The sequence below is a fragment of the Dasypus novemcinctus genome, chromosome 11 (assembly GCF_030445035.2).
Source record: "Dasypus novemcinctus isolate mDasNov1 chromosome 11, mDasNov1.1.hap2, whole genome shotgun sequence".
In the NCBI taxonomy this organism is placed as follows: Eukaryota; Metazoa; Chordata; class Mammalia; order Cingulata; family Dasypodidae; genus Dasypus; species Dasypus novemcinctus.
The window spans coordinates 32,039,538-32,062,790 of record NC_080683.1 but is presented as its reverse complement, the minus strand read 5'-3'; the positions used below and the strand labels follow the sequence as shown (position 1 = coordinate 32,062,790).

General features: G+C 36.2%; 1 protein-coding gene across 2 annotated transcripts in view; it reads left to right on the top strand.

The window, feature by feature from the left end:
- Positions 1-23,253, top strand: part of KHDRBS2 (KH RNA binding domain containing, signal transduction associated 2) — a 679,570-nt gene that overhangs the window by 640,034 nt on the left and 16,283 nt on the right. For both annotated transcript variants that reach the window (XR_002793225.3, XM_004473412.3), the window contains exon 8: positions 9,658-9,716. Coding sequence is in view for 1 of the 2 variants with exons in the window: in XM_004473412.3 (XP_004473469.1) it covers positions 9,658-9,716 (59 nt within the window). In the remaining variant the exon portion in view is untranslated. The remainder of the gene's footprint in view (positions 1-9,657; positions 9,717-23,253) is intronic.

Below are 23,253 nucleotides of genomic sequence, written 5' to 3'. Positions count from 1 at the left end.
GGGTGATAGTAGGCATCCTTGTCTTGTTCCGAATCTACACAGCAAAGCTTTCAGTCTTTCTCCATTGAGTACAATGTTAGCTGTGGGGTTTTCATATATGCCCTTTATCATGTTGAGAAAGTTCCTTCTATTCCTATCTTTCCGATAGTTATCATCAAGAAAGGATGGTGGATTTTGTTGAATCCCTTTTCTATATCAATTGAGATGAACATATGGGTTTTTCTTCCTCAATTTAGTAATGTGATGTATTACATTGATTGATTTTCTTGTGTTGAACCACCCTGGCATACCTGGGATAAAACCCACTTGGTCATGAATTATAATTTGTTTAATATGCTGTTGGATTTGATTACCCTGTATTTTGTTGAAGATCTTTGCATCTATATTCATTAGAGTAATTGGTCTTTAATGTTCTTTTTCATGTTATCTTCATTTGGTTTTGGTATCAGGGTGATGTTGGCTTCATAGAATAAGCTTGGTAGCATTCCCTCGTATACTGTTTTTTGCAAGAGTTTGAGCAAGAATGGTATTGATTCTTCTTTGAATGATTGTTAGAATTCACCTGTGAAAGTATCTGGTCCTGGGCTTTTCATTTTTGGAAGGTTTTTGGTGACTATTTCAATCCCCTTACTTTTGATTAGTTTGTTTATATCTTCAAATTCTCCTAAGCATACAATTTAGATTGTATCAGTTTAGGAATTTGACCATTTAAACTACATTGTCTAGTTTGTTGATGTACAGTTGTTCATAGTATCTTCCTATGATCTCTATTATTTCTATCAGGTCAGTAGTAATGCCCTCCTCTCATTTCTAATTTTATATATTTGTATCTTCTCTCTTTTTCACTTTGTTAGTCTAGTTAAGGGTGTATTGATTTTGTCGATCTTTTCAAGAAACCAACTTTCAGTTTTGGTGATTCTTTTGTTTTTGTTGTTCTTGTTGAACTCCATTTCACTTATTTCTGCTCCAATCTTTTTTATTGCCTTCTTTCTGCTTACTTTGGGATTAGTTTGCTGTTCTTTTTCTAATTCCCGCAGTTAGGTCTTTGATTTTAGCTCTTTCTTATTTTTTAATATAAGTGTTGAGGGCTATATATTTCCCTCTCAACACCACCTTCACTGTATCCCATAGGTTTTGATGTGTTGTGTTCTTATTTTCATTTGTCTTGAGATATTTACCAATTTTTCTTGCACTTCCTTCTCTGACCCACTGATTGTATAAGAGTGTGTTGTTTAGCCTGTATATGTTTTTGAGTTTTCCCTTCCTCCACCTGTTGTGGATTTCCAGCTTCTTTCCATTACGATCAGAGATAGTGCTTTGTAAAATTTCAATATTTTTATACTTATTTAGACTTGTTTTGAACCCAATATATATGGTCTATCCTGGAGAAAGATTCATGAGCACTTGAGAAGATTGTATATCCTGCTGTTTTTGTGTGCAATGCTTTATATGTGTCTGTGAGGTCTAATTCATTTATCATATTATTCAAATTCTCTATTTCTTTATTAATCCTTTATTGATTTGTTCTATCCAAAGATGAGAGTGTTGTATTGAAGTCTCCAACCATTACTGTAGAGACATGTATTTCTCTCTTTGGTTTGCAAGTGGGCGTTTCATGTATTTTGGGGTACTCTAGTTAGGTGCATAAATATTTATTATTGTTATTTCTTCTTGGTGATCTGAGTTCTCTGGTCAACTGTCACCCCTGTGCTACCTGCCACCCCCAGGTGGGTGAAGTGACTCTATCTGCACTGTCTTGAGAGACTGATCAGAAAGCTCTTGGTTCCCTTCTTTTTTGGGGCACCTTGTGGATGAAAGGGTAGCACTGTTCAAGATGGGCAGGGTGAATCTGCCCACACTGCCCATAGAGAAAGTGTGGGCTTCCCCTCCTTCCAGGAGTCCTTGAAACTGAGTGTCCAGAGTCCTTTTTAAGGTGAATGGGATGAATCTGCCCATCCTGTCCACGAAAGAGTGTGTGCTTCCTCTCTCTCCAGTGGCACAGAGCATGCAGCAGCCCTTCAAGGAAGGTGGAATGAATCTACGCAACTTCCACTCCAAACTAGGCATACTGGATCTGATCCCTACTGACCTGGGTCAGTGTGTTTTTCAGTCACCCCCAGCTTTCACTCCTGCCGGGGGTGGAGACAGCACAAATGCTGCTGGCTTCCTGGTTGCCTGGGCAGATTTAAACCTCAGTTATGCTAGAGATTAGAATCTAGGTAGCCAAATTTGCCAATCAACAGCTGTAGTTGGTGCCAGGTGCCCTCCCCTGCTTTTGGGAAAGATCTTCTGATTCCAGCCTGGGTGTGGTCTGAAGGTGGCCCTCCTTGCCAGGGGGGTTGAGCATCTGCTTCTGCACCATGGAGGAATCCACTCACCATTCTTCACTGCATATGGTCAACCTCCTCTTCTTGTTCTTCCAAGTATGGTGTACTGTGTTCTTGCTCTGGAGTTCCTAAATAAGGATCTAGATAGATCCTTATTGGTTATTAGTTTTCCTGTGGGAGGAGCTGATTGTTAGAGCTTCTACTCTGAGCCATCTTGGGTCTTCTCACCAGGTCTTTTTTTCAATATCACCTCATCAGTAAAGCTTTTCTTGACCACATTGGCTATCATTTGATCACACCCTGACATTCATGTTCCCCTTCCTGCTTTACGTTTCCTCTCCTTAGCACTTGTAACTCTTTATCTTAATCTATATTTCCCTTGCTTAATTTGCTTCCTTAAGATTTCACTCATGAACTCCATGGAGTCAGGTATGGTTTGTCTATTTTGTTCAATTCTAAATCCCCTAGCACCTAGAATAGTGCCTGACATATAGTAGGTACTCAATAAATTATGTCAAATAATGAAGAGAAAGTGGATTGAATATTCCATTATTCATCTGTTGCTATCTTGCTTACATTGTATTTATCATGAGGCACTTACATTTTTTATTCTAACATATCTAAATGATATGTTAATGCATCTTTTTCTTTATGTCCCCATAATGGTATGGGTACTCAATAAATATTTATTGAATGATTTCATGATTTCACGTGGCCACAATTTCTCTAGGTAAATAAGAAACAAAGGTTTTGATCCTTAATCATATGAGATGTAGAAAAGAAGAAGCTAAAAATTTCCATAATATAAAACTCAAGTTTCAGTCTACCTGGTATAGCTTAAAGTGTCTCCTAGCCTATTTCCTATTCCTCCTTAGAGGGGTAGCATCTTTATTTCTGTCACATATGAGCTGTCTTAATAACTCCAAAACAACTTTTTCTGATAAAAAATTATCAATATCAAAATTTATATTCCCCCTACATTTCTGATGTCTACTCAGAGGGTTGGTGCTTATTAAAGTTAAGTCATGAAAAGGTCAATAAAATTGGTAAAGGAAATCAGGGCCTTGTTTCATCAAAAACTGAATGCTAAGGGCTCAGTGGAAGGAGATATCTTTGGGTTCCCCATACAGAAAGGAAAATCATGGGGAAGGTACTTAGGGAGTGCTGGGTGCTAATCAGTGCAATGGATCATCTATTGATGTCAATAGGTTACAGGGTAGCTATTTAGAATTGGAAGGGATATAAAGCTCTCTGCTAGTCCAAGACTTCAATTCATTTTTTGCTCAATATATTTTGAGCACTTATTTGTGTCAGGCATGAGGTTAGACCCTGAGAATGCAATGATGAACCAAATAACTCTGACCTAATGGAAATCATATTTTAATTGGAAAAACTGACAAGCAAATAATTACAAGTACAAAGGTGAAACTGCAACAATGACTGTGCTATATGTGGGAAGAATATAGATGTGGGTACACATTGTAAGGTTATTTGAGATCTGAGAAGGCCTCTTGGATTAGGAAATAATTGAGTAACAAATAAGAAGGGATTGAGAAGTGTATGTGCTTGGATTAAGCCCTTCCTCTTGATGGTGGATGGGGTTTCTCTGAGAAGAAGGAAGACAGGTAAATGTAGAGTGGTACTCATGGTTCATCTAGTCTTCCTAACTATCATTAGGCCCAAATCATCTTTTTATCAGCCATTATGCAAAAAATTGAGTGTAATTATTTAGATACATGTAATGGACAAGATGAATTGTGAGTTGGCCATGTGGGCTATATTGTCAGACACTTGAGAGTTTAAATCCCATTTTCACCACTGACTAGCTGGATAGCTCAAGACAAGAAACTTACTGTAGCTAAACATCAACTTCCTCTTGTGTACTTGAGCTAATACCATCAACTCAAACATTTGGTAATGATTAAATAAGACAATGTATATAAGGCACATAGCATTTAGTATGTGCTGGAGAAATATTAAGATTTATTTTTATGGTTGCTATTGCGTATGGGAGGGGAGTTGATGGGGAAGAATTTTGAAGAAACAAATGACATAATTTTTGTCTAAGTTTTTGTTACTGTTTTAAATTTCTCAATTTTAAAAATCAGGTGGCAGGGGACCTTCTAGTAGGGAGGAGAAAAGATTAAGTCAATAAGCAAATAACATTTAATCAATGTTATTAAAAACATTATCAGAAAGAAAATGAAGCAAATCCTGCATCTTCATAAACCATGCATTTTCATTTGGACCTCCAAAACATCAAAAAATTTATGTATTACTCTCAATTCACCAAATCTTCTGAAATGCGTTTTTGAATTGCCGACTAAAGTTAGGCCAGAATTATCCTGTCTTTTCTTTCTATCTTACTTTTTATCTCTGTAAGGTTGGAAGAAAAAAATCATTTAACAGTTCAACTCATAGATACTGGATGTAGCACCTGATGAAATTAAATAATTATGAGTTTTGTTTACATATAACTTAACCCAACATGCACATTTTCATTTAGCAAAAACCCAAGCTCATGGATACAAAGGAAATAGAGATGTCGAAGCAAAAGCTAGATAATGATTGTGAAAAGAAATATTCATCCTATGATCATTTACTTATCCATTCATTCAATAAATATTTATTAAGCACCTACTATATGATAGATACTGTGCCAGGTGCTGATGATATAGCAGTGGAAAAAAAAGATACCACCAACATAATGGTCTGTTCAAGGCAAGATATAATCGTGTCTCTCTTCTTAAGTGTTTCACTATCTTCAGAGGCCCACAAGATAAAATTTAAATCCCTTACCAGAACTAAGACAAGGTCCTTTATTATCTGGCCCTCTTTTTTCTCCATACACAATGTTGAGTTCCTCTCTCCCTTTTTCCAACCCCTGGCCACTCTGGAGGAGCAGCTGCTTATACCTTGCTTTCTCTTGCCTCTGAACATTGGCTGGTGATGATCCCCTGCCTGTAGGTCCCCTTTACTATCTCTTCATCTGGGGAATTTATACCAATTTTTGGTGTTTCAGCATTTGATGAACAAAAAAAGTGAATGAATGAACAATCACACCTTATTACTTGTAATTTCTGTGAGGGCTTGTTGGATTTTTATTGTTTTACAAAATGGACTGGATGTATCCATACATAGTTACTAGATTATTTTATGGTAAGGTCATTGTACTATTATTTTGTATAGCAAGCAATGAAGAAGGTGAAAGAAAATGTTCAGAGAGATGAAGGGGAAGAAATACATGAGGGAAGAAAGTTTCTGTGGGAAAGTAGACTTGCTCTGGAAGGGATATACATGAAAATAATTTTTAAAATCTCTTTGCAAATAGGTCACATTTTCAACATAGGCATAAAGTTTATCTTATGTTGGTCAACTTCACCTTCAGTGCTGGAAATAATAGATGTTCAAGCAAAACTACAATCATGTCTTCAAGGGAAGACCCAGGAATAACTCAGAATTATCAGGAGACAGGAAAGTGTTCTGATGTAGAAGGAAGCTATGGAGTCTTAAGATATTTGATAAGACTCTTCCATTTGTCTCTCTCAGCAGCATTTAGTTTATACCTGAATGATCCAGAACAAGGGTTGTGGTTGGTGGTGAGAATTGATATTATGTACCTATGTGTTACACTTAAACTTCACACTTTGTTTACTACTTTGTTAATAATACAATCATGAAGCTTTAGAAAACTTAGCAGAAGGATCTAATCATAATATAAATTGAAATGAAAATAAAGGAAATACCAATTTGCAATTTGAGTATGAAGGACTATCTGAAAGTTTATTTTTGCTTAATAAATATCTCTGAAATACAATGTAAATGAACAGTACAATGAAGTTTCAGTGTAAATGCTTAAGAGAACAAATTTAAGAGCACTCACTTAAATGCTCAGAACAGTTGGGTAACTATTAATATATGTCTTTCATATTAAAGCATTAACCATGTCCCTTTGTCTCTTCTTATAAAATATTATTTTATACTTTTTACTTTTCTTCAATTCAGATTGTAATTAATGAACTTTTAACAAATTCTCCCTCATCTATTTGTCTTGTTTTCATGTTGACAATTTAAAGTAATTAAGTCTTCTGTTTAATCACGAATCAGAGAAAGTGGAAATTAAGGACATCATGGTGTAAACTAAATGCAATTGGAAACTATGAATGTGGCAGCTTTGACCTCATGAATGGCACAGCAAGCTGTGCTGTCTTTATAAGTATTAAACTATGAGAATTTTATATCCTATTAGAGTAAACAGATGAGAAATTAAGAAAAAGTGTTAATTTTAACAAATTGAATCCTTCATTTCTTTCTCACATATGTAAGTCTAACTAGTTTGGATATATGAATGCATCTATAGAATTGTGTTCCCATTTATAGCCCTCCTAATATTTATATTTGTGGAAACTGGCCAATGAATGTATAAATTGCTTTACAAACTTCGTTAGACTCTGATTTCTGAACACGCCCACTACACTCTCAGTGTGATTTCTCCCACCACATGAACACCAAATAATATATGAAGCACTATAAAAATGTGTTATTGCATCACAAAGTAGGCTCATTGGAACTGGCTTGAAAAATAGCTTAATATGGTGAACATATTATTTGGTTTTCCAGAAACCACATTTCATCCCAACTTTTTTTCTATCGTGTTCATCATTTACCTAGGTATCTTAGCAGACTGTTAACAGATTCTATTTAGAGTAAAATACCCTCTCCTCCTCACAAAAAGAACTGAAAATTTTTTCTAATTTTACAATTAGCATAAATTAACCTGATATTTTTCTGCCTCCCTTTCTCCATTTATTTAATTATTAATTTGTTTTCAAATATTCATTGTTGCCTAAGGTCTTGATATCAAATAGCCAAAATGTAGTATAGAATTTTACTAATAATGAGATATTATTTAATGAGCCAATTGCTTCCTAACAGCTATTGTGTTATATATCCTGATTTTATATATATGCCAGTTCCTTGGAAAACTATATCTGCTATAACTTCTAGAGTAATCAAGTTCCAAATTGCCAGTAACTGTCATAATTTTATTTAGCACCTCCATAATTGTAATAGTACATCTGGAAATTTTGAACAGTATATTTTCTGAACTATAAAGTAGAATAATAGTGAGTTGAAAATAACCAAGGTTGCATTTATGCTGAATGCATTTGTACACATTTACCCATATTTCAGCATAATAAAAATGAATTAAATGTAATGAAATAGTAGCTTTCTAAAAGAATTAAATGAAGAGCACAGAGATAGTACTAAAGTCTATTCTCTCTATCCAGTGTCATACATGATTTTAAAGTTGAAAAATAATATAACTACATAAATATCATACATGAAGTCATCAGTAATATTATTTTCAAACATTTGATCTGACTTTCTGTTATGTCAGAAAATGAATGAGTGTTTTTTTTCTTTTTTCTCTTCCCATTGCTGTCAATGTGAGTAGACAGCCCTTCTGAAGCAATGCACAAAATGCTATAAAAATACTTGTAGCAAAATGGTTTGAGAGTATTCATGTTTAAATTAAATAACTTCTTATTTTATTTAATCATTTATTTATTCAGCAAATATTTACTCAATTTACTGTTGTCTTTAAGTAATTGCTTTAATTGCCAACTATATTATTTGGGGTATGGGCTCAACCTCTTTTATAAGGAAGCCTCAAATATAGTGGATCAAACAAGAGAAAAGTCTTTTTTTTTCTCCCCACACATAGTAGACTAGGTGGATAGATGTCGTTTGCTCCATAATATCTTTTAGGAATCCACACTAGTAGGATGGCATCATTGATATGAATCTTCCAAAGTGACTCCAGTCATTGCCATTTCCAAGCATTGTCCTGAGGGTCAAAAGGAAATGGAGGACAAGGAATTTACTTTCAAGCAAGTGACAAAGACTTTGTATATATCACAATGGCTACACCCAAGTATAAGATAGACTGAAAACCATATTCTCAAGCTGGTCAGCCTCTTTTATGGCAGAAAGGGCAAATAGAATTGGGGAAGGGGCAACTAGAAGTATGCTACAGTTTCCATATTTGGATATACATTTGACACCCAGATGGAAATGTCCAGTAAGCAGTTGGATATATGAGACAGAGTTGAGGGGAGGTGACAAGGCTAGGGATTTAATTTGAAAGTCACCAGAGTAGAATGTTCAAGCCATATGATAGCTGAGTTTGCCTAAGAAGTATGACTAGAAAAGGAAAAAAAAAAAAAAAAAAGACTGCTAATTGAACATGGTAGAGTCCAGGGTTAAATGGTCAGGAAAGTTAGGAAGTACCAACAGAAAAAAATGAAGAAATGAGGTAACCAAGGGACTCACAGAGAAGATCATAGAAGTAAATAAAATATTTGAAAGAGCAGGGAATGAACACCATGTTAAATGATGCTAACAGATGTAGTAAAGTGAGGACCAAGAGTTGACTATTGGATTTGAAAACATCTAACTCTGACAAGAGCAGATTTAGTGGAGTAGTAGCGACAACAACTTGACTGAAATGTGTTCAAGAGAGAATGGAAGAAGATGCAGTGAAGAGAGTGTATAGAGTTACCCTTATCAAAAAATTTTGCTGTATAGGTACAAAGAAAGAGAGAGTAGCAGGAATGACATGGGGGTGAGGGAGAGCTTTTTAAGAATAGAAGAGATATAAGATGTTTAGATGCTATTAGGAATAATACTTTAAAGGAGGAAATTGATGCTGCAGAATAAGGTAAGGGTACTTGGGTGGGGAGGGGGCTATTAAGTAGCATTTGAGTATGAAATAGAGGAAATACATCTTTTCCCAAACTTATTAAAATGTGAACTGATCTCGCAAAATACTGAGTGGTCATAAATAGCTTGTGTATTTGGGAAGGGCACAGACATGCTGTGGAAGGATTAGAAGGAGTATAAATATCACTTCACAGTTTGGAAATGAAGATGATTTTGATGAATATTTCTTAAGGTAACAAGATTAAGAGCCATTCATGATTGACCAGATCGTCATCTTATATAGCACTTTCTCTGGGAAATAGACCTTTTATAACTCTCCTCTTCACAAATGTTGAAGCATTACACTTGTGTTTTAGGGGGGATTTGATTTATCAAACCGGAGTTAGAGATAAAGAAGTACTGAGGTGGCATGAGAAAAGCATAGCACTCCTGGTCAATAACCTGTATTTTTCTTACTGAATATTTCTTTAGGATTGCATTTCATGCCCAGAGAGTTTCCTGGGATATTACCTTAGCACACATTTTGCCTTCAAATTCCATATGAGTTTCTGGATTGATTCCTCTTGATTACAGTAACATTGATTGGTGTCTAAATCTGTTGCAGTGCGCCTGAATACTATGACTACGGTCATGGAGTAAGTGAGGATGCCTATGACAGCTACGGTAAGACCTTTTCTTTACTAAAACTGTGCAATCAGAACATCCATCAGTCACTGACAACTCAGAAATTACTTCTATCTTTCTCCCCCCAGTTTTCACAGAAGTCCAGACTAAATTGATTTATGTAATTCCAGGGTGAGACTTGACTTACAGAGCCAGTGCCAGAAAATTGGACAGATCAATTTTGATCAAAATTTCAAAAGCAATTAATCACAATCATAGATCAATTTCAATGGCAACAGTGAGCATTCTGAATAGTGTCCTATGTTTTGCTGTGTCCATTGTCTGTCTCATTGATTTGACAACAATGCTGTGTCTTTTCTGCTGTCACATACATCATCAGAGTAACAGACATTTAAAAGATTTTAAAGCTAAGGGCAGAAACTATACCCTTCAGGTTATTTTTTCTAGCATGCATCACTCTTAAAAGTGGCAAATAATGCTTGGCTCATAAGAATTAATAACCAACAAGTATGTCAGTCTATAATTAATTTTGAAAATATATTGTTATATAAAATACATAATTTAAAATTAATTGGAATTCAATTGAGTAAAGATTTAACAAGTGCCTGTGATGTATCAAAATAGTACCTCACTTTTGAAGGGTAAGTTCTGTTTCTTTAAAATGCATATGCATTAGTAGCTCAGTGGTTGAGCATCTGCTTCCCATATAGAAGGTCTTGGGTTCAATCCCTGGGACCTCCTAAAAAAATAATAAAAAGTAGAATACATTTACAACCTCAGAAGTTGACCACCTTGAAAAATGACAGTCATTTAAATGTTCACAGTCCTGGATTCTTATTAAAATAATACCAAGGTTGCTCTGTTCCTCTTTATGGGGAGTTGTAAAGGAGTTGATGAATGCTACCTGTGTGTTTGGGACTCCAAATGACAAAGGCATGCTGCCCTCTCAATAAGGAAAAGGGAGGGTACAGGTGTTAGGAGGAAAGAGGATGTGTATTCCTGTTGGAACCAGAATGACCAAACTGACTAACTTCTTTGGGTGAACTATCACCAGGTCAAACCCAGAAGTAGTAGAAACAAAGAGCAACAACTACCAACACAATTGTCATTCATCAAGTGATCACTTGCTTATATTTTCTTATTTATTTCTTAAAAACAAATTGAAATTGTATTTTTGATCTCCATTTTATAATGAAGAAACTGAACAACAAAGATTAAGTCAATATGCGAGTTTAGCTGTGAGGCTCAACTTCTGATTTTATATTCTCATTTGCGGCTAGAATATTAATAACTGTTACTACCCATGGAACACCTGTTATTTCTATAATCTCTAATCCTCATTCTAAATTATATATATGTCTAATAACATAAACTAATTCCCACTAGAATTCAGCAGGGTACATATACATATCATTATCTGCATTTTACAAATGAGGAACTAAGCTCAGATGTTAAGTAACCTGACTTACTTCAACAATTAATAAGAGGCAGAGCAAGAATTTGAATTCAAGTGTGTCTGGTTACTTTTTTTGGTCAGGGATAGGGGCAGAGTTCAATGGAGAAAGATCAGAACTGGTACTTTAAACTTGTTTGTTTAAAATATAGGATTTTCAGCTTAGTGAGATTTTTCTGAATCCTGTCAGCTGCTGTCCCACAATTCTAAGGAGAGAGAGGTCTTCTATAGTATTTTACAAGAAATAAACATAAAGCATTAATCCAAACTGAGTACCAGGCTCACTCTTCCAGATGTCAGCTTTCCTAGCACCAGTCAAATTGGCGTCATCTTTCACTGCTACAGGAGATAGGAATATTCTCAAAAAAAGCCTAAAACATGTTTTTCAGAAAATTGTTTCACAGAAAAGCAGGGTGATGGGACAAGTTTGCATAGGCCTGGCTCAGTTCATTAGCTGCCACGGAAATTACAGCTTTAATTTTATTCTTTATATAATTTGAAGGACGCTCAAAGGCATCATGTGGTCTTTAAAAAGCACAATAGCATCCAAAACCCAGGCCACATCAGTGACCCACCAGGCCAGGGGCAAGAGAGCACCTGGCATCCCAGGCATCCATGCCTATCACTGTCTCATTCTCTGAGATCAAAGCAATAACATTTCTGATATTCCCAGTATACCCTTAGTCAAGCTAGAATCAAGTCACAGGTTTTGTATGAATAGTTACTGAGCAGAATGAACGAATAAAATATACTCTGCTCCTTTCTTTAATTCACTGGAATTTCTGCACCTAGGTATTTCCAGGTCTAGGATTATGATGGTGTATATTAGATAGCCAATTTCCCTCCCTGGTTTCTGCTGTCTACTGTTGACAAACTTATGACCACAAATTAAAAAATTATACCAGATTATAAATCATGTGATGTAACAGTCCTACAAATGTTCAGAGGATAGTAATCATTTAATAAATATTTAATGACCAAAATGTGTAAGCCATCATTCCCTATCCTGGAGATATTACAGTAAACAATCTCTCAGAAATGAGAGAGTATATTATTATTTATAAATCACTCTTTTAAAATGGAATTTTCATTTTTAAAATAATTTTGTTATTTTTACACCTGACATCAATTTGGGTAATAGCACACCTATGAACTTTGCTCCACAGAATTATACACCCTGAAATCAATAACAGTAATGATTTTTATATTTAAGTGGGCTGTTGGTGATAACAGATGAAATTTTTATCTCTCAATTATCTATGTTTTAAAATGTTAATACAATGCAAGGCAATAGGGAAATGGGTGTGAATATAAACTACTGCTTCTCAGACCTTCTAGTAAAGACACAGGGACCATGGCCAGGAGAACCAGGTTCTCACCTCTATAACCCATGGCTCTTACATATTTCTTTCTTGGTTGGCTGGTTCACCTGCTGCCACGGGTACTAGAGAGAACTAATCTGTTTTACTTTAGAAGCTACCCCTGCACAAAAACACTAGATTTTATTCTTGGTCAAATTACAGTTTACCAGCAAACAATTCTCTATATTCAGAAAGCAGTTTGTACATTGAAATGCAAAAAAGGGATTTGACTGTCTGGGCAGAGTAAGGAAGATATTAATTAGGCTGCAATTTTTATTTATTAACTTTTTCTTACCTATTTTGCTAACAAAAATTTTGGCCCACTTGGCCACATTCTTCAGTGTTGAAAGATAAGACAAGGATATGGCTAAAAATAGTCTGTTTCCTATGGCCTGGATTCTTTCTTGGGTCACTGGCATCTGTTGCCATTTTCTAACTTTACTAAGTAAGCATCTGTTCAAGAATACACTTCACATTTAAGGTGATTTTACTTTGTTTGAAAATATAGACATGTCAACCCTCTGTGCATCCTACTCTGGCAAGTATGTCTTAATTTTCATGTCAGAATATTATTCAGAACAGAGTTTATTTACTTATTTTGTTGGGGCCAGTGGGGGTGATTGTTCCAAGGGCTGAGACAAAGAAATCAAAGTAATTGTTTGGTACATGTTTCATGGTGCAGATCTTGCAGAAAATGACAGCACAACAGTGGAGTTGAGGAAGGCAGCTGCTCACAAGTCAGGATTTCAAAAGCCAGAAGTCCATCCCACTGCCCCATTATCCTCTAGGCTCACCTGTAGCTCATCCATGGCACACATTAAGCCATAGAACAGGGGATGGGGAACTTTGAACAAAAAGCACCTACATATTTAGTGATGCACATCTGGAAATAATTTTAATTTTTAAGAATTTGTGTTTTCTGCAGGTGTTCAGCAATCAAGCGAATAAATTGGTCTGATTACCCAGAAAAATGTTATTTTTTATTCTAAAATTAATACACATACACTATAGAAAAATTATGGAAACAAAAAGAAAAAAAATTCCTCTGACTTACACTTGTATTTATTCATTCCCTACTTTTTGCTTTATACCTTGTCAATTTTTTAAACCATCCTTAATATACATTTTATTTGAAGGGAGAAGACTACACCAACTGTTTTATAAAAATTCCATTGACACTTTTTTCACATCTAAATCATTAGGATTATACTTGATAAAAATTCATAGTTTAATATATTTTTACATGTGCTGTCAGAATTAACTATTAATATATTTAGTTGGAAAGGAATATTCCTTTATATATACCATAAAATAAAGAAAATAATTCCATTTCAATCCATATAGTCATTAGATTTATATTTTGAGAATTCTACTCTCATATCCTATATAGACAGTTGTATTAGTCAGCTGAAGGGGTGCTGATGCAAAATACCAGAAACTGGTTGGTTTTTATAAAGGGTATTTATTTGGGGTAGGAGCTTACAGATATCAGGCCATAAAGCATAAGTTACTTCCTTCACCAAAGTCTATTTGGAGCAAGATGGCTGCCAACATCTGAGAGGGTTAAGGCTTCCGGAGTTCCTACGTTCCTGGGACCTGGTTTTCTCTGGGTTCAAGGTTCCTTTCTTCCAGGGGTTGGCTTCTCTTTCCTCTGCGAGCTGACTTCCCAGGGCTCCAGCTTAAGTCTTCAGCATCAAACTCCCACATCAAAACTCCAACATCAGAAACCAACAACACTGTCCCTTGCCATGCCTTTTATCTGTGAATCCCCACCCATCAAGAGGCGGGGACTCAATGCCCTAATGAAGTGGCCCAATTAAAGCCCTAATCATAACTCAGTCAGGCCCAGATACAGATCAGATTACAAACATAATCCAATATCTATTTTTGGAATTCATAACCATAGCAAACTGCTACAACAGTAGATCAAGGACCATGTCAAATGATAGGAAATAATAAGAGCTCAGCAACGTAAACTTGAATCCCAATTGGATTAATGTACATATGTGCACTCAGATTTTAGTATTAGGTCTTATGTGCTAGGAGCTTTAAGTACAGGCTTCTTGCCCACGGGTTTCTCATAGTATAATATCTAAATAGGCAGATGATAAAATTTAAATATATTATATATGTGGAGCAGTGATTTGAGTTCTCATTTCAAATATAAATTGATATTTTTTCATTAATTTTCCATACCTCACATATTTACTAATATCCATTTTTAGCTTATCCTTAATGAACTGTGCACAATTTTTCTTGAAACAACAATATTTATTGCAAAATATAATCTTGTAGTTCCACATATTGTTTCACTTCCATTCTGAATTAGTAACTCCTCTCTGTTTCTTTTTGGTTATTTCATGGGTGCAGATGCTAAGTCCCAATGGAAGGTCTATTTTTATAAAAACGAATGGCCCCAGTTCTTAGTTTTCTGACAGTATCCCAGACTTGGAAAATTATTGTCAATAATTTTCAAGTAAATTTTCTCCAGCTACTCATCTCTTGCTCAGATTGGCAGAAAGAACTCTGGTGAAATGGAGGCATTGGGAAGGAAAAGGGAATACTCCCTTTTGGGGTCCAAGATTCAAAAGATAAATAAATGAAATTGCACATTTAGCCTTCCTTCAGAAATGGTTTGAATTAAATGACTAGAAATAAAAGTTCATTCACTCAGTGTGACATTTCACCCCAAGTCTTCATTTTTTTTTATCTTTTAAGTATTACCATATTGAAATTTATTTCTTTAGGACCCATATTTCATTGTTAAAGTAAAGTCATGTAACCTTTGGGGCTTGATCATTATTAAATTATTCAAGATGTTTACAGGAAATGTAAGATTAAATTTTAAATTTTTTCATACAACTTTGTGTAAATACTAAATTTCTGATGATCAATGATTGAATTTATTTTCTGAATATGAATATTTGACTTACAGGAATACCAAATCAGTTTCTGCACTTTCTAAATATTTCCTAATTTATCAGAGTCCCTATAATTGTTTTGGATAAGTCTGAATAACGCATAATTCAGTAAGAGTTCATTTTAAGCACAGCACATAGACTAGCTTGGCTAAGCAATGTTTCACATAAAAAACACCCTCTAAATCTTCTCTGAGACTGACAGCTAAGAATGGACAATATTCTCTTCTCAGACAAAGAGCTGTTTATTAAAACGTATTTAATGTGTGACTGAAGAGCTAATTATTCATCCATTCTTTAGTGGTGTTTTGGATGACAGCTGTGTGGAAGCAAGGAGGCTAATATTAATACACTTTCTTGAAATGAATAAAAGCAAAAAGAATTTTAGTGCATTTGAGTGCCTCTCTTCAAGTCGATTGCAGAACATGAACATATTCATTTTGTGTTGAGGAGCTGGGATGATTATTATCCCAGTGTGAAAATAAGCTCTGCATTGATTAATCTGTGAAAACAGCAGAGGAAAATGAAGCCAATTGGAAATCATGCCTGCCATGTGATTTAAGCACAAGGACTGTCCATTTTGTATAGTAAATAAAAATATGAATTTGGGGAAATTTTATTTTTTAGAAGGGGATGACAGTTTTGTTAATATGGGTAAAAACTTAGTCTTTTAAAAAATAACATATTCCAACAATTTATTTTTCCGTGAGATGTTTAATATTGAAGTTGTTGCATGATAAACTATAGAGCATCACTGTGGCTTGATTTCATTTTAATACAGATTTTTAAACTTTATTTTTAATCAAAAATAAGGCCTAGTAAGTTTCTGCTTCTACAAAATTTTAAAATTCAGTTGTCAAAATTAATTTAAACATTAGCTTATTTTCTCTCCCTTACTGTTTTAGATAAAAGATTGCAATTAGATGAATATCTAATCCAACCATTTTTGGTAATAAAATGCAGAACATGTTTCCTAGATGAGAAACAACCAAATAGAATCTGGCCACTATGTCCTTGCTTATATTGCTAATTTAGGTTAAATGTATTTATAATTTCAATTTTGTTAAGAATTATGCACTCCTGAATTCAACAGCTTTAGGCAACACTGGAACCTGTTTTAAAATATTTTACAGCAGAGATTCCTAACCTTGATTACACATTTTATAATCACTTGGTGAGCTTTAAAAAAAGTCAATGCCCAATTGCCACCCCAGCTCAACTCTATCAGAACTTTGGGGAGAAGAACTGGACATCAGGATTTTTAAAATAATTTTTCTCACAATAACCAGGCCAAATTATACTTGAAACCTGACTTTCCATCAGTTTCTGCTTCTCAGGATTACTTGAAGGATCAATGGTTGAAACTGTGGCAAGCACTTGCACTCTTGAATGTAACACACAATTTACGCCTAGGCCACTTTATAATACTGTATATTTTGTAAGCAAATATAGTGTTATAGAACCTGGAATTTTAGATCCACTTTAAAAAGTAAACTATAAGTTTAAGTAATGGAAGTATAATTTAGTGCCTTTTTGAACAATCTTATATTGAACAGTAAAATCTCAAACTTATCTTTCTCTCAAATGTTCCCAACAGATAGAGTCCACAAAAAAATTACAGTCCACATGGTTCTAATCCTCCCTTGTTGAGACAATAAAGCAAACCATAGGAAAGTTCTTTCATCATTTTCTTTTCTGCTGAGTTAATGGTGCAATCATTTTAACTGAAGGAAAGGGAAGGTTGAGTGATTCATTGTCAGAATCTTGGAGTAAACAGATCATGTATAGTTTTTAAAAGCATATTCAATAGGATATAGATACGTAGAAAAAAGGAACGATTTTCAAAACATAAATGCAAAGCAAGGAAAAATTTATTTTTCCCAATTCTAAGTATACCAGCTGCGATAATATTTATCTCAGGGACATGCCCTGTTAAGGGATCTTTAGTAAATTTCTTGACTTGGGGGAGATTTTATGTTTATTAAAAGGGGACATGGGTCAAGAAAGAAAAAGACTAAAATACACTGTTCTGTACACTGTGCTACAATTCATGTATAGAACATTTCATATTTTGGTGAATGACAAGGGAAACTGCTGTGTATATATGTGTGTGTCTGTGTGTATAGTAGTAGCAGTAGCAGAATTACCAGAAAATGATGAGAGTTGAAAATTTGCAAACCAAGTGCCCACGTGGTGTCCTGAGTGCCTGTGTGAGTGCCCACATGGCAAGTCGAGTGCCCACATGGTGAGCCGAGTGCCCGCACAGCAAGTAGAGTGCCCATGGGAGTGCCCTCATGGCAGGCCAAGTGCCTGCATGGTGAGCTGAGTGCCCACATGAGTGCCTGCGTAGTGAGCCAGGACCATGCAGCAAGCTGAGTGCCCATGTGGTGAGCCAGTGCCCATGCAAGTGAGTCAGGCAGCAAGATGATGATGCAACAAAAGAGAGACAAAAGGGAGAGTCCAGGTGAAGTGCAGCAGAGACCAGGAACTGAGGTGGTGCAATTGACAGGGAACCCCTCTCCACATCAGAGGTCCTAGGATCGAATCCCAGTGATTCCTTGAGGAGAAAGACAAGAAGAAAAGTCCAAAAAAGAGAAATAGATACAGAAGATCACACAGCAAATGGACACAAACAGTGAAAAATAGCAGGGTGGAGGAGGGCAAGGGTAAGAAAAATAAATAAGAAAATTTAATTAATTAGTGATGGTTTTTAAGCAATGACTATATGTATTGGACAGATGAATTAATCTTACTGGTTCATTGTCAATCCTTTTTCTCAGTTGGTAACAAAATGTGCCCAGAAACAGAATAATAATAATAATAATAATAATAATAATAATAATTTAATGATTAATTGAAATAGCTAGGTCTGTCTTTTTGGAGACTCAGGGAGGTCCCAGAGGATGCCCCTTATCCTCAGGGGAGTGTTACAGTAGGAACTAGATGCTTAAGAATGTTTTTGGCATTTGGGACTTCTGGCAGAAATAGGTCCAGCCATGGGCAAAGGACAAAGATTCAGGCTGCTGAAAAGACTGGGGACAGCAAACACATGGCATCAGGATGTGAGGCAAGAGTCATTTACCAAACTGGTAGAGCAGGCAAAGAACATTGAGGCAAATGCACAAGGAGTTAGAACAAGTCAAAGAGCAAATTAAGTATTTTGCTGACTTGAAGACTAATATTTTTCTAATTTTCATAATTTAAGGTTGGTTTGATAATACAGACTGGGCTCTTTTCTCTTTTTAAGTCTTGAGAATGAAGGTATGTCACCAACCGGCCTTCCTCAATGAAATTAAAGAATTAAAGAAATTACTGGAGTTCTTTGAGAAAATAATTATAACATATGCACTTATGTACACTTTAAAAAGTGTGTGGCACAATTTCACAGACTTTGATTGAGTCAAGATTTTATTTGACAATCAAAAATGTGTTTTTTAGACCCAAGTCAGGGGAAGCTTATGCACTGCATCCATTTATCATTGACCATTTTTGTTCTGTACCTTCCATTTTGGAAATCCTTTCTCCAACTCCCTTCTTTGTCTCCTTTTTTACCTAGATGAGATCTTATAGCCACAGTAAGAAAAAGATACATACTTATATAAAATATTAAGAACCATGGGCATGTATTATTCTACAACTGTAAAATACATCAGAGTTAAGGACAAAATATAAGTTTAAATTACACTTACATAACTTAATGGTCATTAATAGATGGCAATTAGAAGCAGAATGGTCAAACAGGCTCACCATATTAAATAAGATAATGTATAAAATATGTAGGATGGGACTAAAGCAGTGTGGACAATTTAAAAACATCAACAACAAAGATGGAGATATTAAACTAACCATTACTTATTTAAATTACCCTTCTTAACCTTCCAAATCATGGTGGCCTTACCTGGGAACAAAGGAGCTTATAAATAATATCTACTGCAGGCTAAACTACCTGGAATACTGTTTTTGATATAGATTGAAGTTTGGCAATTTTTTTACAACCCTGGAGCTCATAATCAGAAGCAGCAATGATTCAAAACAACCAACAGTAAGCTTATTTACAGAAGATAAAGTTGTGAAACCATATTATGATTTGGAAGTTAGGTACATGCATGAAGCAAATTTGTGGTTATTAAATAAGGGTAAGTATAAACAGGGAAAAAGGTTAAGGAAGATGGCTCTAAGATTGCTGTGTGTAGACTGAAAAGAGAAACTGGAATAGGAGTCAGCTCTTAGATTAAAAGACTCAACCATGGCCACAAACACATGTTTCACTGAGCCCAAATTAAGATTAATGGAGAAAAATCAAGCATCAACTATTTAAGACACAGATGTATTTCAGGATTTTACCTTCAAAATTTATAAAAATTACTTCATTACAGATGATTCATATGCTTATCAAATGTCTTCCTGATGTTACACACTTATATTCTCAATGTAAGCTATATTTAAAAATCCATATTTATTGTTTTGTATAAAATTTCAATTTTGGTATGAGTTGTTTGTTTGTTATTTATCTGATATAAGGTTCAAGGGGGCCAGTTGGAAATACCTACTTTCAAAAGCTAACTGGGATCTTCACCTAAAACTTATTCAAAAACAAAAATAGGTCTGACTGCTTTTGAGGAAAATTTTGGTATTTAAGACAGGTACTTAATAGCTAAGAGAGGATCTTCAAAAGTCCTGAAAAAGTCTCTACCCAAAAATCATCATTTTCAATTGGAAGACGAACCAAAATAAGCCAGAAAAAAAAAAGCGAATTTGTAAAAATGTACTAATTGTTAATGGAAAAATGTAAGCTTTTGCTCAGTGTATTAAGCAAAGTAAGATTATGTAATTGCTGAAATTTAACATATATTTAAAATTTGGGTTTTCTTAAGGCACTTAAAATCTTAAAGGAGTTTGCTCTCCTGTTTTCTTCTTCTATAGCAGCAGAGAGAAGTCGGTGGTCACAGTATTGAAAGCCAGGACACAAGAAATCTCTAATAAGGAAGATTTATTAAGAGCCAGCTGGGCCAGGCAGATTTCTATCCAAAAACCTGAGCCCTGAATAGGATTTCTAGGTCCCTTTTATACGGAGGATGTAGCAGGAGGGGTCAAGCAGCGCTTTTACACAAAAAGGACTTTCTTTGTTAGTTTCTTAGAGTTTTAGGGGTTTGTTTGGATACCAGGTAGGTTTGGATTAACATATTGCACACATACCAGGTAAGCTTGAATTAACATATTGCCCACATTCCGTCTGGATGTAAATTCAAATACACATTCAGTCTGTATCCTTCCTGAATATTCAAAGCCTATAGAGCCTATATCAGTTAATTGGCTTTCCAGAAACTAGGCAAACTTGGATATAGAGTTAGATAAGTTTGAATTCATGCACAGGCTATGTTATTTCTCCCCTTTGATGCATGCTTAAGGTTGTTAAGCTTCGACATTACTATGCCGTAGGAGTCTCTCTGGACTGGCTGATATGTCTATAGAGCCATGAGATGGGCGGCTGTTTGTGTTTTCACTATACTATTTATTAGGGCATATATCCTGCTAATGAAGAAGGGGTAGAGGGAAGGGAGTATGGTGCATCCTACTATGAGGAAGGCAATTATTCCCACTAGATTGAAATTTTCTGTTGTTTACTGCAATTTCCAAAGGGATTACTTAAATTCCAACCATTCAAGGCTTGCACTGGAATATGAGCAATTTTTACTATTTTGTTTGTAATTTCATTGATAATCTTTATAGTGCTGTCTAGTTCAAGGCAGCAATTAGTTTGCTGTTGGGCTAGTAAAGTTAGAGCATGGGCAGTTTCATTTGTTATTATTTCTGCCATGGCTTGTAAGCAGATGATTCAGTTTAGCATATATATAGGGGGTTGATAATCCCACATGCCATCCTCTGCCCAAGTTGCTGGCCCATAGTACTGGACTATATGCTCAGGGGGCCATTCATCATCTGTCCAGGTAGTGACAGCCCTTTTTTCTCTTATGTTTTGATATACTGGTTGGCTCAGCTCTTTCCCTTCTACTAAGGAATGAGGAAGAAGAAGGGTTTTATTGTACTGAACATACAAGTATGATTCCAATTTTGGGGAAGTTCTCAGAATGCAACTTTCCCACAAATCCAGTACAGATAGTTTGGGGCAGAAAAGGGACCCTTTGCAGTGGAGTGCCACACTGCTTCTAGTAGTTCCAGAATCTGTGTGCCATATTTAATCTTCTGTCCTCCCAAGTTAATGAGTCCCTTTTGTTTGTATAAGGCTCCATGTGCATGCAGGGTAAGGAAGGCACATTTAGAGTCTATGTAGATGTTAACCGTGGCTCCAGACACAAGCTGTAGGGCTTGGGTGAGGACAATGAGTTCAGCTTTTTGTGCAGATGTGTTATCCAGGAGACACTGGGCTTCTACTGTGGTTTTGGAGGTCACTACAGCATATCCTGCTCACTGGTCACTCACTGCCCTGAACAAAGCTACTCCTATCCATGAAGAACTCCATGTTGGGATTTGGTACTGCCTGGTCTTGGAGGTGCAGCCTGCTGGAATACAACTGTTGCAATGTCTCCAGGCAGTTATGGGTTGGAACTCCCAGCTTGACAGGTAGCAGGGTAGTAGGATTCAGTTTTACAAGTTCCAGTTGGATGGATGGATTTTCACATAATAGGGTCTGATATTTGACTAGGCAGCTTTAGTAAGCCAGTGTGTTCCTTTGGCTTCTAAAACTGTGACTATTGCATGCAGAACCCAAAAAATCTGGGTGTCCCAGTTTACTTTCCTTGACACGGGGTTGCTTCTTTCAACTATTGCTGTTGTGAGAAGGTCTGTTTTCTTTTTCATTTTCTGGTTTTTCTCTGTCCTGATTTCTACACCACGGTCGATGTAAACCTTGGTGGCTACCTCCATGAGCTGGGAAATGTTCATACCAGCAAACCCATTTAACTTCTATAGCTTTCTTTGGATGTCAGCCTGTGATTGGGCAATGAATGCAGCATTGACCATTGTTTGGCTTTTGGGAGTGTCTGGGTTAAAGGGCATGTATACAAAAAATGCCTTGCACAGTCTCTCATAGAATTGAGCAGGACTTTTCATCAAGAGTCTGTTGGACTTGAGTGGTCTTCACCATGTTTACTGCCTTTCAGCTCCCAGCTCTGAACCCTTCGACTAAGGCCCTATGGAAAGTTTCTAGTTGGTTGAGCCCAGTCATGTCATTGGGATCCCATTGGGGGTCCTCGTCTGGGAACTGTGTGTGAGCTTATTGGTCACTGTCCAGGGTTCCCTCAGGTGGGTGCTCTTTGAGCCAGATTAAAGCCCCTTGTGTGACTTGCATTCTCTCCTCAAAGTTGAGTAAGGTCATGAGGAGTTGTTTACGGTCAGCCCAGGTGGGTTTGTGGGTTTGTATGATGGACTGGAAGAGGTCTGTCATGGTCTAGTCTTCTCTGAGTATGGTGGGGTATGACTCTTCCAGTTAAAGAGGTCAGTGGTAGTGAAAGGTTGGTTCACAAACATTCGGTTTCCTCCTTGGCGCTGGCCATCAGCATCATAATAAATTGGAGCTTTGGCTTCATGAAGAGGTAGGTGTAGGTCAGCCCTTTTCCCTGCTCCACCTGTCCCCAGGGCTCCCCGTGGTCTGAGTTGCCATCTTTCAGGGGCTCCTTCCTGACTGATAGTTGGGACTTGTGCCTGGGAGTGTGGTACTACGCTGCTGGGGGCCAAGATTGGTGGAGACAGTGGTTGTGGGGGTGAAGAGGCTGTGTCACTCGGAGGAAGCAGCTGCAGGAATGGTGGAGCTGTGTAGCCTGGAGAAGGTGGAGGCAGGTGTGACTGCAGGAATGGCGAGGTCACACTTCTTGGGGAAGGTGATT